The 18,781-nt window shown below is 37.4% G+C and overlaps 1 protein-coding gene across 1 annotated transcript; it reads right to left on the bottom strand.

Annotated features, from left to right (window-relative positions):
* Positions 1–3,754: 3,754 nt before the first annotated feature.
* LOC110447937 (ceroid-lipofuscinosis neuronal protein 6-like) lies at positions 3,755–16,382 on the bottom strand. Its single transcript, XM_021493928.1, has 7 exons — positions 16,257–16,382; positions 15,333–15,435; positions 13,888–13,986; positions 7,114–7,302; positions 5,972–6,027; positions 5,221–5,349; positions 3,755–4,730 (listed from the first exon to the last, which is right to left on the bottom strand). The coding sequence occupies exons 1-7, from the start codon at positions 16,337–16,339 to the stop codon at positions 4,427–4,429; spliced, it is 963 nt and encodes a 320-aa protein (XP_021349603.1). The 5' UTR covers positions 16,340–16,382; the 3' UTR covers positions 3,755–4,426.
* Positions 16,383–18,781: the final 2,399 nt, after the last annotated feature.

Here is an 18,781-nt window from a genome sequence, read left to right as displayed (position 1 = left end):
AAAACCCCTTTATAACGCCAAACTGTATCTGGACAAATGGTGGTAGTATAACGACCACCCCTGCATTTATTGTTTATAAGAAAAAGTACACAATGCAATTCGAAAATAGGTTTTAAACATCGATACGAAACGTCATCGACCAGATCTGACGAGAACACCAATCGATCATGAACCACATAAAACGAACCGGAAGTAAGACGCGTTTTCTGAACTTAAAATGGCACTCGTCCAGATGTGGCACGTCGTGTAGGTCATCACGACCTTATATTGAACTTAAGTTTGATCATGGGACTGAGCATTGATAATGCCAGTCAAATCCAATCAGGGTAGATAACTCTAAGCAATGTATTAACTCACTATATTACCAAACCAAGTAAATGTAAAAGTATATTTAGATCAGGTTCAAATAATTGTTATCTTCATATAAATGTATGTTACATACGAGATGCATGTCATGTAAGCCCGATTTTCCTCTGGTCCTGACACCAGACTTAGACATTTTACAGATAGATGTCTGGTGTGGGCCCCAGACATATATCTGCTAAAATGTCTAAGTCTGGTGTCAGGGCCAGATGAGGATGTACTTGTTGAGTAAGTCATGTTTTATGTGGTCACGGTGAGGGTGTGGTTTTGTTGAGTGACTGTAGAAGCTACGTATATCGGCGGCTATCGTTGATAATGTATTACTCAGAGTGTTTCGGTTATCTCCGTTTTTATTTACATGTGACCGTTAGTCATACAGACCGATTTACATTACGAATTAAAAATTTAGATTTAATCGATAATCTTCGATAAAACCCCCCAATATAATCAACATACGCTCTACATCATGATAAAATATCTGTTCAATATGTCTTCTTGACTCGGCAAGACACACCACAATGCGCGACATATATTTTACAGAAAACGTTAATCTTTCAGAATGTATGGTTTCGCTACCTAGCATGTGTTGGAGCTTATCATATCTTTTGTCTGTTTTTTGTCGACTTACAACTCCGATATAGCCTCTGTGTGAGTGATACACATAATACACATACTTTACCCATTAATAATTTGATATTAACCAGTATATTATGTACACCCCCCCCCCCCCCCCCCCCCGAAAGTGAATTCTTATAATTCAGGGGTTTTATGCACCTCCCCGCCCTTGTATGACGCTGTTATCGCTGTTGAGAAAAACTACTTCAGTAGTTAAATGGTCTTTCAACGATGTGCTATTTTGTCTCGTAGTGATTCTCATTAAGATTTATACTGACTTATGGCGTCGTATATCTACTTCCCAATATATAAAAACGTGTTAAACTTTTACTTAAAACTTCCGGATTTAATCAATAAATAACCTATAGTGTCACGATAAAAGACTTGTCTGTTGGGAGATGACATACTCTTCTGGACCAGGCACACCACACAATGCGTGACACATCTATAATACAGAAAAGTTTCTCTTCATGAATGCATGGTTTTGCTTCCTATTATCTGTTGGAGCCTATATCATGTCATTCCGGTTGGTTTATATGGGGTTTTTTTGTCGACTTTTAGTTCTGACGTGCTTCATTTCCAATTTATTTAATTTCATTTCGTGCCAAATCACTACTTTAAACTAAACGTTCTCACCCTTGTATGACACTGTAAACGCTGGTAAAGAACAGGCAATTTACATGTCCATGATTTAACATTATATTGTATAGCAGAACATTGTTAGAAGAATTGAAATAGTACGCAAAAATTGATGACATACTAAAAAAGCAAATTCGCGAATTTATATCCCCCGCTTGCAGGACATATTGCAGGTAAACATTATTGAGGTTAGCTTTAAACATGTGAGTATCGTGCTGTTGAGACATAATGTATAGCTTGAAACTAGAAAAAAAGCCTTATACAGAAGTTAGACTTTTTATTGAACATGTAGGTATTACGGTGTAAATTAATCGTTTAATCTATCAGAATTTACTAACCTCATTAATTATCCGTAAATAGGCACAAATCACATCGGTTGGTAAACTTAGTATGAGTCGGATGTGCATACGGAATTTGGTTGAAATATCTGCACAATATCTACAGCATTTATCACACGAAAACCAAAGAGTGCCCAAGAAGGGTGGAAAGACAGAAGAACACAAACATTGTTATCAAGTTTGAAGGAATTTGGCTAATATTTGCTACAGTTAATAAGCGGAAAATGCAGATAATGAAGTTTTTCGTTATTCCATGGGCCATAACTCCGCCAAATAAAGTCCGCTGAAAGTGGTCATCGAATTTGGTCGAGCCCTTACGTTATTCAAGGGGCCATAACTCCGCCAAATAAAGTCCGCTGAAAATGATCATCGAACTTGGCCGAGCCCTTACGGCATTAAACCCCGTTACCAAGTTTGAAGAAGAACAGTTAACATTTGTTGCAGTTATTGCACGGACACGAAGCGTGACAGACAGACAGACAGACAGACAGACTGACAGACGGACAAACCCAAATTAATATCCCCCGTTTCAGTGAAAGCGGGTGATAAATAGCACACAAGAATTGATGACATACTTAAATAGTACACGATAATTGATGACATATTTAATAAGAACAAGAGAATTATGTTTAACAGTTACAGTTACATATTGAATTACGTAAGTGACCTTGAAAACTGATGTTGCTAATTACATTTTGTCAATGGGGTCAGCAGATCAAATCTGGTTATTTTTAGCGTCACCTAAGCTAAAATACAGAAGAAATCCCCAGATTCTCCAAGGGGCCACATAAATCACCTCTTCAGATACCACGCAGAGGAATACGACATGTATATCTTTCACCGAACCTGCGTTGCTACCAAGACACAAAGACAAAACAGGACTTCGAAGTGCCTCTTACCAAACACTAGACTATAGTACTGGAAGTATATAGACTATAGTAATTGAAATGTTAAAAATTAGGATATTGAAATTATTATTTTCTGTGAACATGTATTAAATGGTTCTAGTATTCTCCTATTAGTTTGAACATATACTACTACATCTTCTGTAAACTTCTCTCTCTCTATATGTATACTCTTCTAGAAAGGACTTTGATAGGCAATGTCTGTGCCTTATCCTCTAACCGCTACCAAATTGATAAGCAAATGCAAAAAAACGAAACGAAATCAAACACTGCGGAATAAAAATAACATTATATATAATGCCAGGGTGTCGCCTGTCAAATCCAGGAAAACACATTTATCCCCAGTAATTCAAGACCTTATGGACAAGTTTGCATGTTTTCATGGTAAACACTGAAGATAAATGAAACCAGGCCATCATAACGTAGTAGGAACCGCTTCTATAGATAACCATGGCAAGATCATTTATTGGCCAACATGGATCAGATATCCACAAAATCCTTATACTTAACACAATCTCTGAGGTAGCGAATCCGAACACCACAACGTTTGTCATGGAGTAAATAGGTCGGTGAAAGAGAACAATACTCTTTCATAGCTTTAATGCAAGATAAGTCGATTTGACTCTTCGTGACCTTCGGCTTATGAACCGAGAAGTAAATCCCTCGGCAAAGCCTCAGGCCTTACACATCCTTTAATATAGAACCTTTCTGGTGTAATGTTCCCCGCGGATGAATGTTCCTAGTGTGAGAAATGTTGCAACACATTTCTGAAATGTGTCTCTCAATCTTGCACTCACAGGTACGAGAGAACTATAAATACTCTGAACATTCTTAGGAGTGTATTTGAAAAACAACTATAATCTGTCCCCTAAAAAATGAACACAAACCATATCTGACCAATAGAAAATAATTCTTTATTCCATCACAACACACTCATGTGAACTTCTTGCACCTTTTATCAACGATGTTCCTCTTGTTGGTTTTGGACAACAATAGCATCGCTCCAATAGTGAAACATAACGGTTGATCGAGGGTTGATCGAGGGTTGATCGAGGTTTGTTACCAGTTCTGTTTGTTTATTTGTTCCGGGTTTTTTTTAATTTGTTTGCTTTTTTGTTTTGTTTTTCTACTTTTATATAGCAATTACCTACATCACTTACACGGCAATATTACAATACTACATTATACAGCTTGAGCAGACACCCACTCACCTTCATGGATTACTTTAACGTGTTTACGAGGTTTCTTCTTGCACCACTGTTTGAGTATATATTTCACTAAAATACAATAATATTATCGTCTTATGTCCTTTGTAGAAATTCTTGTTTTAAATAAACTGTATTGAAGTTTCTTATGTGGTTTTAATGGCTGATAACCATTTCACCAAACAGAAGAGTTCGACCGAAGAGTTTGGTGGAAACATCAAAACTGTATTTCACCTATCTTACTTATTCGGATTTTCAGAGACAATTATTTTCACTAGTATGCGTTAGAAAAATCTCATTCTGAGTAAAAGACTGTATTTTCTTGTCATGAATAGAAAAAAAAGAAAAAGTTCACAATGGATCAATGGAACCGTGGGAATTTGATCTCGTGTAATGGTTTCTGGTCTTTCAGATATAGTGTGTAGAACGACCAAGGTTCCGGAACGTAAACGACACCGGGGTATTTTTGCCTTAACACCGGGTCGTTCCATAGTAAAGCCACCCAAATGGCCACCAGTAAAAGAGTTATGGTGAAGGTATAGAACAGGAATCGTCCGTTAATGTCCAGTACTTGACCTCTGGACTTTTCCTTCGACCAGAAGATAATCATGGCGACGTATGTAAGTATATAAACATTGAAGATTTGTCCCTCAGTGACCAGGTACCTTAAAACATAAAACAAGTATCTCATGTTTGTTGTAATGTAACTTAGATAAGATCGAACGCCGGTAATACCATTTGTTCTGACAAAATAAAAAAGAATTAGATGTCTGCCATATACATATTTAAGTAGCACCAAAGCACAATGAAACTTAATGCAATTATATTAGTAAAATATAATGTAAACAATATTATGTTTTTCGTTGCAATGGCCTGTATATATATTTAAAGTGAAATTGTGGATTAACTGTTTGTTGAGGTATCTTTAAACTCAATACAAGCTTAACAATCAAATCAGATTCCTCGTCAATGTATCTAACCAATCCTCGGCACCGGGGGTTACGCTCACCTACGCTCACTGCACCCCTGAAATATGTTATAGCAAAATTGAATATACAAGAAGACTATTTTGATCATTTGATCTTTAGGCATCGTACTGTATTCAGATTTAATCTACAACTCGTCAAATGTAACTGTTGCTTTATCAGGTATTACCAATAGTAAAGCCCACTAAAGACGATCAAGAACCACCAGGCCGGACCAGCTTTCACGCTCATATGCTCGTGCTTTCTCTTGAAACAGCCAGTAAAATACAGGAAGAAACATATGAAGAATGGAATGTACCTAAAAAGGAAAACAAATATATATACTAGGAGGTCATAACAAACAGGTTCATTACAATATGCACTTGGTTGTATTTTTTTTCATGTGAATCATTTTACGAATGAAACATTCAAATAGTTTGTATGCAATGGATGATCTGAATTGGCGATAAAGGATCGACCGAAGTCTTGGGATAACGGGGGTCTAGAAAGGCATCTAGCTCTGATAAAAACAAAATATTTTGAGGACGATAGATTGAACCTTCCCAGTGGCAGAAGGCCTTTACAACACGACGAAATATAGTCGGTGTACTTCACGCAAAATTGCAGCAATACTGAGACGAGAGTCACTGAAACAAAACGAGGTAATCAAAGCAGAAAAAAGGTATATCACAACGTTTATTATCCCATTCATACAAATTAGACCTGTTCCGTATTCATCCTTTTCTTTTATCCAGTCGTAACTATTGCCTAAATAATCATGATTGAACGAGTTTCTTTCGAAGGAACTAAATATCGCCATTAATTTAGCAAACACTTTCATTTATAGTTTACAGGAGGTCCAAGGTTTCGATAATAAATTTCACGTTAAGTTTTAGATTAAACATATCTTTATTACATTGGTGATCCGTGACGTCACTTACCACATCAGGTGTCCTATAACTTCATCGTAGTTGTACAGGAGTTCAAACGAGTCGACCTAGAACAAATCATACAGAATTTTATAACAATACAGTTTATGACAGTTCATTTTATCAATTACAATATTTCTCTAGTTTACGTAAAAAAAAGGTTTGGAAATGAATTTTGTACCAAATTTTTCACCCTCGAAATTCCAGTGCTTCCGCTCATTTATGTTCTCTGCACTGCTGGAACATGTCATGAAAAATCTAAGGCGCAAAGTGAGTTAATCGATTGGTTTCAGTTGAGAAAAGCTGACCAATCGCCAGGCTAATATCTCTCTTTTTTTAAAAAAAAAATGCAGATGAGCGACACCACTTTTCAAAGCCGGTCAGTCTTTTGATTCATAGGATCAGACTAGTCTACTTCTTTCACCGAAAAGATGGCGCTTACAGTGCCTTCGTTTTTCATGACATATTCCAAGGGTGCAGAGATCGTTCCTAAGCGTAACCCTTGAAATCTCTATACAGGTTAACGAGATTATCATTTTCTCTTGGAGAAAGGAGATTGGACACTTGGTGAATGCTTATATTAAGAAACAAAGGCATCGATAGCACATTATATGTCGGCGTGGATTTCTTCCAAATTTGGTGACTTGATATCAAGATTCTCATTGATTAGAACATCAAGATCTTCAAACAAACATAACATTTCGAGAACACTAGCTGATCATTTCAATATAAAATTACATAAAACGTGGATAAGTAGTTTGTTATTAGGACGCATAAATCCATAATTATCACTTTGTCTCCATAATGGATGACGTATACCGAATTTTTAAGTCTTTGGCAAGGAAACATAGAAACTTGCTGATTGCGTAAATATGAGACTACGATTATCATTGGAACAATCTAAAGAAAGATGGAATGACTCAATGACCGTACCAAATATAATTTGCCATTATGTTGTAGCCCTAGGCATGCCTGTGAATTATCAGAAACCCCATATACATATTACACAGTCTCTTACTGGTAAAATATTACAAGGAGTATCTTGCTATGAGTTCTTCTGTAGCAGTATGAAAACATGTTACCCATCAGCGTGACATCCAAACACACTGTAATATCTTATTGCAGTGAGCGTCATTAATGTCAATGCTACTTACCAATTCTTTTGGTTGCAGAGTTTTCATGATGGGATTGTCCCTGACCGACAGGTGGAGCTCGTAACCAATGGTAACGAGGCGATGGTTGATGGAATCCCCGACTAGGTGTATACTACTCCCCATGACGAAGATTATCACACACAAATGGGTCAAGGTCGGCGACAACTTCCTGGAGCTTCGGTCAATCAGCTGCAAATATAAACAGTATCATTGTGTGTAAAACTTACTGCAATTCTTTTATTTGTGTTTAATCATTTCAAGATAAGAAAGAGAAGAAAGTATTCAAGATTTGGTTATAGTGAAGACAGGACCTACGTATCCAACTACATCCTCATATGAGGCGACTAATGTGGAGATTTCTGAATCCTGGTCTTCTTCCGTGTTTCCTACCTGGGATACCGACTAATTAGCTTCCGTGATCTCAGCAGATAAGTTTCCTAGGAGTGCGAAACAGTAATGCTACAAGATTACGTTTGCTTACACTTAGGCCACGTTAGGTGGGGTTTTTCGTTTTCACTCTTCCGTTATAGAAACTGTAATGAATGTTTATGAGCTAAGGGTGGTTTGTTTCCGCATGTGTCAATAAAATTATACGGAAGAAACAAAACAAAATCGATAAGTCTACTTCCTTGAGCCTGCCGAAATATTCTAAGTAGTTAAAAATGAAATTTTGTTAATAAGAAAACCCTGTATTTTTCTGCATGTGTCAGTTAAATCATACGGAACAAACAAAACAAAATCGATTAGTCTGCTTCTTGAGCCTGCCGGAATATTTTAAGTAGTTAAAAATGAAATTTTATTGATAATAAACCCTGCAAACCTATCGCAATTTTGCTTTGATGCGGCTCTAACGTACCCCCAAAAGACCCATTCACGTCTTGATAACGTCAAATCAAAAAAGCAAAAATTGAATAAATAATAAATGCAAAGAAATTAGAATTACCTTGAAAATACATAAGAAAGTGATAACGTTACCTTGAGTATACAGTAGGGTGTGATGACATTACCTTGAGAATACAGAAGGATGTAATGACGTTACCTTGAGTATACAGTAGGGGGTGATAACATTACCTTGAGTATACAGCAGGGTGTGATGACGTTACCTTGAGAATAAAGAAGGATGTGATGACGTTACCTTGCGTATACAGTAGGGTGTGATGACATTACCATGATAATACAGTAGGGTGTGATGACGTTATCTTGAGAATACAGTAGGGTGTGATAACGTTACCTTGAGAATACAGTAGGGGGACGTTACCTTGAGAATACAGTAGGGTTTGACGTAACCTTGAGTATACAGTAGGGTGACGTTACCTTGAGAATACAGTAGAATGTGATGACATTACCTTGCGTATACAGTAGGGTGTGATGACATTAACTGGAGAATACAGTAGGGTGTGATGACGGTACCTTGAGAATACAGAAGGATGTGCTGACGTTACCTTGAGTATACAGTAGGATGTGATGACGTTACCTTGAGAATACCGAAGGATGTGGTGACGTTACCTTGAGTATACAGTAGGTGTGATAACATTACCTTGAGTATGAAGTAGGGTGTGATGATGTTACCTTGAGTATACAGTAGGGTGTTATAACATTACCTTGAGTATACAGTAGAGTGTGATGACGTTACCTTGAGAATACGGGAGGATGTGATGACGTTACCTTGAGTGTACAGTAGGGTGTGATAACATTACCTTTAGAATACAGAAGAATGAGATGACTTTACCTTGAGAATACAGTAGGGGGACGTTACCTTGAGAATACAGTAGGGTGACGTAAAATTGAGAATACAGTAGTGTGTGGTGACATTACCTTGTGAATACAGTAGGGTGTGATGACATTACATTCAGAATACAGTAGGGTGTGATAATATTCCCTTGAGTATACAGTAGGGTGTGATTACGTTACCTTGAGTATACAGTAGGGGGTGATGACATTACATTGAGTATACAGTAGGGTGTGATTACGTTACCTTGAGTATACAGTAGGGGGTGATAACATTACCTTGAGTATACAGTAGGGTGTTATAACATTACCTTGAGTATACAGTAGGGCGTGATGACTTTACCTTGAGAATACAGTAGTGTGTGGTGACATTAATATTTCCTTTAGAATACAGTAGGGTGTGATGACGTCACCTGGAGTATACAGTAGGGTGTGATAACATGACCTTGAGAATACAGTAGGGTGTGATGACGGTACCTTGAGAATACAGAAGGATGTGATGAAGTTACCTTGAGTATACAGCAGGGTGTGATGACGTTACCTTGAGTATATAGTAGGGTGTGATAACATTACCTTGATCATACAGTAGGGTGTGATGACATTACCATGATAATACAGTAGGGTGTATGACGTTACCTTGAGAATACAGTAGTGTGTGATGACATTAGCTTGAGAATACAGTAGGGAGTGATGACGGTACCTTGAGAATACAGAAGGATGTGATAACGTTACCTTGAGTATACAGTAGGGCGTGATGACGTTACCTTGATAATACAGTAGGTTACCTTGAGAATACAGTAGGGTGTGATAATATTACCTTGAATATACAGTAGGGTGTGATAACATTACCTCGAGAATACAGAAGGGTGTGATGACGTTAACTTGAGAATACAGAAGGATGTGATGACATTACCTTGAGTATACAGTAGGGCGTGATGACGTTACCTTGATAATACAGTAGGTTACCTTGAGAATACAGTAGGGTGACGTAAAATTGAGAATACAGTAGTGTGTGGTGACATTTCCTTGAGAATACAGTAGGGTGTGATAACGTTACCTTGAGAATACAGAAGGATTTGATGACTTTACCTTGAGAATACAGTAGGGGGTGATGACGTTACCTTGAGAATACAAAAGGATGTGATGTCGTTACCTTGAGTATACAGTAGGGAGTGATGACTTTACCTTGAGAATACAGTAGGGGGACGTTACCTTGAGAATACAGTAGGGTGACGTAACCTTGATAATACAGTAGTGTGTGGTGACATTAATATTACCTTGAGAATACAGTAGGGTGACGTAAAATTGAGAATACAGTAGTGTGTGGTGACATTACCTTGAGAATACAGTAGGATGTGATGACATTACCTTGAGAATACCGTAGGGTGCGATGACATTAACTTGAGAATACAGTAGGGTGTGATGAAATTACCTTGAGAATACAGTAGGGTGACGTATCCTTGAGAATACAGTAGTGTGTGGTGACATTAATATTACCTTTAGAATGCAGTAGGGTGTGACGTAACCTTGAGTATACAGTAGGGTGACGTTACCTTGTGAATACAGTAGGGTGTGATGACGTTACATTGAGTATACAGTAGGGTATGATGACATTACCTTGAGAATACAGAAGGATGTGGTGACGTTACCTTGAGAATACAGAAGGATGTGTTGAGGTTACCTTGAGTATACAGTAGGGTGTTATGACGTTACCTTGATAATACAGTAGGATGTGATGACGTTACCTTGAGTCTACAGTAGGGTGTGATGACTTTACCTTAAGTCTACAGTAGGGTGTGATGAAGTTACCTTGAGAATACAGAAGGATGTGATGAAGTTACCTTGAGTATACAGCAGGGTGTGATGACGTTACCTTGAGAGTACAGAAGGATGTGATGACGTTACCTCGAGTATACAGTAGGGTGTGATAACATTCCCTTGATAATACAGTAGGGTGTGATGACGTTAACTTGAGAATACAGTAGGGTTTGACGTAACCTTGAGTATACAGTAGGGTGACGTTACCTTGTGAATACAGTAGGGTGTGATGACGTTAACTTGAGAATACAGTAGGGTGTGATGAAATTACCTTGAGAATACAGTAGGGTGACGTAAAATTGAGAATACAGTAGTGTGTGGTGACATTTCCTTGAGAATACAGTAGGATGTGATAACATTACCTTGAGTATACGGTAGGGTGTGATAACATTACCTTGATCATACAGTAGGGTGTGATGACATTACCATGATAATACAGTAGGGTGTATGACGTTACCTTGAGAATACAGTAGAGTGTGGTGACATTACCTTGAGAATACAGTAGGATTTGATGACGTTACCTTGAGTATACAGAAGGGTGTGATAACATTACCTTGAGTACACATTAGCGTGTGATGACGTTACCTTGAGAATATAGTAGGGTGTGATGACGTTCCCTTGAGTATACAGTAGGGTGTGATGATATTACCTTGAGAATACAGTAGGGCGTGATCACGTTTCATTGCGTATACCGTAGGGAGAGATAACATTACCTTGAGAATACAGTAGGATGTAATGACACTACCTTGAGAATACAGTAGGGTGTGATGATGTTACCTTGAGAATACAGTAGGATGTAATGACACAACCTTGAGAATACAGTAGGGTGTGATAACGTTACCTTGAGAATACAGAAGGAAGTGATGACATTACCGTGAGTATACAGTAGGGTGTGATAACGTTACCTTGAGAATACAGAAGGATGTGTTGACGTTACCTTGAGTATACAGTAGGCTGTGATGACGTTACCTTGAGAATACGGAAGGATGTGATGACGTTACCTTGAGCATACAGTAGGGTGTGATAACATTACGTTGATAATACAGTAGGGTGTGATGACATTACCATGAGAATACAGTAGGGTGTGATTACTTTACCTTGAGTATACAGTAGGGTGTTATGACGTTACCTTGATAATACAGTAGGTTACCTTGAGAATACAGTAGGGTGTGGTGACATTACCTTGAGAATAGAGTAGGGGGTGATGACGTTACCTTGAGTATACAGTAGGCTGTGATGACGTTACCTTGAGAATACGGGAGGATGTGATGACGTTACCTTGAGTGTACAGTAGGGTGTGATAACATTACCTTCATAATACAGTAGGGTGTGATGACATTACCTTCAGAATACAGTAGGGTGTGATAATATTACCTTGAGTATACAGTAGGGTGTGATGACGTTACCTTGATAATACAGTAGGATGTGATGACGTTACCTTGAGTATACAGTAGGGTGTGATGACATTACCTTGAGCATACAGTAGGGTGTGATGACGTTACCTTGAGAATAGTGTAGGGTGTGATGACATTACCTTGAGATTACAGTAGGGTGTGATGACGTTACCTTGAGAATACAGAAGGATGTGATGACGTTACCTTGAGTATACAGTAGGGTGTGATAACATTACCTTGAGTATACAGTAGAGTGTGATAACATTACCTTGAGAATACAGTAGGGTGTGATAACATTACCTTGATAATACAGTAGGATGTGATGACGTTACCTTGATAATACAGTAGGGGGTGATGACATTACATTGAGTATACAGTAGGGTGTGATTACGTTACCTTGAGTATACAGTAGGGTGTGATAACATTACCTTGATAATACAGTAGGATGTGATGACGTTACCTTGAGTATACAGTAGGGTGTGATGACATTACCTTGAGTATACAGTAGGGTGTGATGACTTTACCTTGAGTAAACAGTAGGGTGTGATAACATTACCTTGAGAATACAGTAGGGTGTGATAACATTACCTTGAGCATACAGTAGGGTGTGATGACGTTACCTTGAGAATACAGAAGGATGTGATGACGTTACCTTGAGTATACAGTAGGTGTGATAACATTACCTTGATAATACAGTAGAGTGTGATGACATTACCTTCAGAATACAGTAGGGTGTGATGACTTTACCTTGAGTATACAGTAGGGTGTGATAACATTACCTTTAGAATACAGTAGGGGGTGATGACGTTACCTTAAGAATACAGTAGGGGGTGATGACGTTACCTTGAGAATACAGTAGGATGGGATGACTTTACCTTGAGTATACAGTAGGGTGTGATAACATTACCTTCATAATACAGTAGGGTGTGATGACATTACCTTGAGAATACAGTAGGGGGTGATGACGTTACCTTGAGAATACAGTAGGATGGGATGACTTTACCTTGAGTATACAGTAGGGTGTGATAACATTACCTTTAGAATACAATAGGGTGTGAAGACGTTACCTTAAGAATATAGTAGGGTGTGATGACGTTACCTTAAGAATACAGTAGGGTGTGATGACGTTACCTTGAGTATAGAGTAGGGTGTGATGACATTACCTTGAGAATACAGTAGGGTGTGATAACGTTACCTTGAGAATACAGTAGGGTGTGATAACATTACCTTGATAATACAGTAGGATGTGATGACGTTACCTTGAGTATACAGTAGGTGTGATAACATTACCTTGATAATACAGTAGAGTGTGATGACATTACCTTCAGAATACAGTAGGGTGTGATAATATTCCCTTGAGTATACAGTAGGGTGTGATGACGTTACATTGAGAATACAGTAGGGTGTGATGACATTACATTGAGTATACAGGAGGGTGTGATGACGTTACCTTGAGTATACAGTAGGGTGTGATAACATTACCTTGGGTATCCAGTAGGGTGTGATAACATTACCTTTAGAATACAGTAGGGTGTGATGACTTTACCTTGAGTAAACAGTAGGGTGTGATAACATTACCTTGAGAATACAGAAGGGTGTGATGACGTTAACTTGAGAATACAGTAGGGTGTGATTACGTTACCTTGAGTATACAGTAGGGTGTGATAACATTACCTTGGGTATCCAGTAGGGTGTGATAACATTACCTTTAGAATACAATAGGGTGTGAAGACGTTACCTTAAGAATATAGTAGGGTGTGATGACGTTGCCTTAAGAATACAGTAGGGTGTGATGACGTTAACTTAAGAATACAGTAGGGTGTGATGACGTTACCTTAAGAATACAGAAGGGTGTGATGACGTTGTAGGCCATATGGAAGTAGTCCCCGATACTTGGCTGGTTCAGGGGGAACCACTCTACCGGCACAAACAACTGTAAAACAAAACCTTATTTTTGAATAAATCCGCTTTGTATAACAAGTTACATAACCGGAATGTTATGAAATGAAGGTTTTTTAAGCATATTTTATTGTCCACATATAGTATTTGCAATAAATAGCATGATTCACTTGGCATTTGTCGACAATTATTTTTGAATTATTTCATGTTTGTTATATTTCGCAAAATTGCCATAATTATGTACCAATACAATGATACGCTTTTGCTAGTAGATGATACCTGCCGAACTTCATAGAAGTGTATGGGTGGTAGTATTATATTTCTACCAAAATTGCCTTGTTATTCAGTAAATACGCCTATTGTGACGTCATAAAATGAAAATAAACGTCACATGCAGTGGAGGTGTTTCGTTTTGCACACGGCACGCAAATACAGACTATATTACCGATCGCCGGATGTCGGTTTCTCTGTGTCACATGCATAAATATTACATTATTGTATTACAATTCGGTCGAAAAAGCTTGTCTCTGCAATATTTGCATGAAATTCTGAACATGAGATAAAAATAAATAAATACGTTTCCACTTGAGATTTCTGAAAATCGTCATGAATTGTACATTGAAGCAAGCTAAGTAGGGTTACGTCATATGATACAGTAGTTGGAGCTTTGATAATAAGTAGTTATACCACGACCGCTACTAGACTTGTACAAGTCACATATGTGTAATCGATGTTTTCTACCCCTTATTGCAGTGATCTGTATTTCCACGGCTATTGCCCCTTAGGGTCAATTCTGAAACTGATGTAATAGATTTACCTTATAGGAAATACTCTATAGTGGGTACTCTATCTATCAAATAAAGATACAAGATCGTACTACGATAAAATAGAACAGCTGTTAGATAAGTGTTTGAACTTAACCTAGATATTAGTTATTACAAACAAGTAAGCACGTCCTAACATGACATGATGTATATAATGTTATTGGTGGAGACTTTGAAAGTGTTTCTGTTCACATCATATCACTCAGTTATCATTCAGATGTACAATGGACCAGTTAGCATATTAACCAAGTATCAATATATATTTTGCAGATTTAGTTTGGAACTATTTTTAAAAGGAGTCACGTGTCACAAAAAAGGTACCATACAGCCTTAGTTACTGTAAACGTCAGGTAAGAAATTATCAAATAAGTAAACGCCATGTCACAAACGTCGGGTAAATCACATTAGGTTAGATGAGCAAACGACAGGTAAGCAAACACAAAAATTAAAAACCATTATACAATTGTTAATATGATGAAGCCCAACATTTGTCTTTTAGTACAAATACACCTTATTTGTCATTTCCATTTTCTAAATAAAATAATGGTAAACGTACGGCAGCTATGGGACGTCCGAAGTCGAATATCCAATTTTCAAAGGCCAATAGAAGCCATATATCCCAATGGAATTTGTCCGACTTCCGGGCAGGTACGTCATCTCTGTATTAATATTAAATAAAAACCATATTAATATGTATTGATATTCATAGAACAATACGAAAATATTAAAATGTAAAAAGAACCATAGTTAGAACTCAGAATTGATAAAATTAGAGCAAAATATGAACAAAGGAAAGATTTAAAAGGAGACAATTATAAAAGAACAAGGGGAATATGACCAGGCGTTCCGGAAGGGTGGTGTCTCCTGCTTTATCGACGACACTCACCATGTAATTCTAGGTAAATCCAAGTAATGTCACGGCCTCACATAGAATGAAAACTAACCACAAGATACACTAAGAAGCATGATCAAACTCATCGTCCTTCATATCACTGGACGCGTTTGGTTCCAGGAATGAGGTTTGCGGTACTAAAATTATTTAAACACGTTCTTCTGTTTGTTGATGTACATATTATAATGAAATCGCCATGTAGTTATAAATGTGCAATACTTTCTTGAATGAGACTGAAGTGAGTTTGAAATGAAATAAATATTATGGAGAATGTTTTTTTTCCGAGAAACTGTAATAATATATTATACAAGCCAAGTCAATATTGTTTATTTCAGCGTACACCAATTACATTGATACATTTTTAAAGTGTACATGACCACGTTATCACACAACAGATTATAGTTCATTATCAGCTGGGGTCCTTCTCAATGGAGTAAATCCTGTGACTTTAGTTTACGTAGGTATATCATTATCGAATCTAAATATAGCCTTTGAGTAGAGAATGACCCCTTGCCTCCTGCATCCTCTATAACAGCATTACAGGACACACAAATAGATTTTGCACCGTAAGACAAAACGCCAAACTACCTGTCTATGACGATGTCCGGTTCCTCGAGGTCGTAATCCTTGCCAGCACGTTTACGCAGGTTGCCGTACATATCGGCCATCATTGACCAACTCGGACTTGGTTTATAATACCAAGGGTCGGGTAACTGTTGACACGGCGTTATCACAAACTGTTGTATCTCGGTGAAGTTGATAATCCGTATAGTATACGTACGAAAAAGGACATATGGTATATTCCGGATTATACTACCAATTCCCGTTAAAATTTCAATGGAAAAAAATAAGCACACACACTGACACAACATGACGGTAATAAAACGGGTTTTGATATCGTCAAACGGGTTTTTATATCAATTTAATGTGAATAACCATATTTTAAGACAAGTCTCGATTCGTTTTTAAGTATTAAACATTGAAAAATGGATCTGATTAATTTAAGGCACAAAAAAGTATACTAGAACAAGGTCACCGTGACCTACTTATTTATTAAGTATTTATGCTGATTTAGCGTTACACATTACATGAAAATTATGAGGAAAGATTCCAGAAGTAATATGTTATTTTGCTTTTATATCATGACGGCAAAACAAAAAGGTGTATTTTTTTTTAAAAAAAACAACAAATAAACGCTTTAAGTGCTATAACCTTCAACAGCCCAAAATTGTCACTCATCCTTTATCCTCCTACCAAACGCTTCATTATACCATTTGGCAGCACTGCACACTATATATATATGGCTTTAACAAGCTTGAAAAGTCTGTAGGAAATTTGTCAAGTCCAAGAAACTAACTTGGATACTTTATAAAGATTGTTGATGGTGTGGCGCAAGAGGACTCGTTATGGCGGTTTAATACAGAAATACACACAAAGCAAACACCCCATCGGATATAGCTCAGCTGGGCAATAGTAACTCGGACGATCCAAGTAAGTAGTAGTTAAATGCATGCTTAGAAAGCCTTTCATCGTAATTTGACGAAAAGCGCTTGTATTAATTGGAATGTGATTTTCAAAATACTGATGGACTCCTCGGAAAATGCGCTATAAAATGGACAAAATAATAGCCTGTTGCATTTTCAGAGTGTGTTAAATCTATCAGAGTCGTCGTTTTTACAAAAAATTGGCAGTTTGAAATCAAAATTGAAAACCAAACACAAATTTCTATATCTTGAGCTCGCCTCAAAACCACACTCAACGATACCATATTTGCATGGCTGCGTCGGCCAAGCGAAGCATAGAAATTTAAGCTTCAAACTGCAAACTTAGTAGTACCTTTCATGCAAAATGAAATACTCGTTAATCATGCTTCTCTATCATCCCGAAAGCCGGTTATTGCTTAGAATACGGACCTGTGTCGGATTTCGAATCTTCGCAACAACATTTTATCGCTGGCTCTATGGTTGCTTTACCAAGACATTAACCAAACTTCTCACTACCATAGTCAACACAATTAAACCAGTGTAACATTGGATATGTGGCCCTGTTTACTTCATAAGTGGAATTAATGAAATGTGGATTTTGAAGAAAATAATCTTTTGATCAATCTCGAACATACTTTCCTCAATAACGTTTCTTTTATCAGAAATTTTATTTCATCCACTCAGTGACCGCCATACCGCATTCCAAATTGAAGGTGCGCCTTCTTTCTTCAATAGTGAGAGCTCTCCTTTCCAAGAAAAGAGGAAGGCGATACACGTTTTGGTTGTGAACTATTTTAAGTATATTTTGTGGGGGAAAAAAGTTAACTTGGAGACTTCTGGAAAACTACAAGGACAATAAGATCAGGATTTCCAGAAGGGTAAGTATCTTCTGTCATCGACGAGACCGGCCCTGTCAATCTGAACGTATGTCAAATGCACGTAATTCTGGTAACGTCCTCAATGCAAGACTATGGCGTAAATCTAAAGGGAATATTTGACAGTCCTCTCCATGACCTTACTTCCAACTACAAAATTCAGTGTCTAGCGTGAGTCAGGACTTCTTCACAGTGGTGACCTGGATTGGACGGGAGACGTCATGAAGTGGTGGTGGAGGAAACAGTTAACTCCCGAAGCACTGGAGTCTACCGCCTTTTTGTGTGGTTGATATTATGGTCTTTTCTTTTCATTAGGTCCTGATTTCTGTTACTTTCATCTCATCCAACTCAAGTTCTGATCTTGATACCGTTTTGTTCTTATCTAATTACCAAATTAATAGTTCTATCCATATCATTTAACTAAACTGAAGTTTTTATTGACGTCTATATAACAGAAAACTCAACATCCTTCAGACAGTAACAAACAAATATATAATTTCAAATAATTTTCATTTCAAATACAAATACTACATTTGATACAATTTAGGCTTCTTTATATAATGTACATCATCAAATGTAAATGCCTGTATTAAAAGACTTTGAGGCGCCATACTGTTAAACTGAAAACAGACCAAACTCTTCCAGTTGAAATAATTGATTTGATATCTCAATATGATATGATAGTACTTATAACATGTATCTGATTGTTTAGTGACCGACCGGTAGTATTACCCTACAACTGGTTGTTAGTGTC

Source organism: Mizuhopecten yessoensis, unplaced genomic scaffold (genome assembly GCF_002113885.1).
Source record: "Mizuhopecten yessoensis strain PY_sf001 unplaced genomic scaffold, ASM211388v2 scaffold3689, whole genome shotgun sequence".
In the NCBI taxonomy this organism is placed as follows: Eukaryota; Metazoa; Mollusca; class Bivalvia; order Pectinida; family Pectinidae; genus Mizuhopecten; species Mizuhopecten yessoensis.
The sequence above is the reverse complement of the archived record's forward strand: the minus strand, read 5'-3'. Positions and strand labels throughout refer to the sequence as shown.

Excerpts from the sequence above, each read along its gene's own strand:
- LOC110447937 (XM_021493928.1), bottom strand. The coding sequence starts at position 16,339 with ATGATGGCCGATATGTACGGCAACCTGCGTAAACGTGCTGGCAAGGAT. Across the intron at positions 15,436-16,256 it reads CCGGACATCGTCATAGACAG|AGATGACGTACCTGCCCGGA; the intron begins GTAGTTTGGCGT and ends ATATTAATACAG. Across the intron at positions 7,303-13,887 it reads CACCCTTCTGTATTCTTAAG|CTGATTGACCGAAGCTCCAG; the intron begins GTAACGTCATCA and ends TTATATTTGCAG.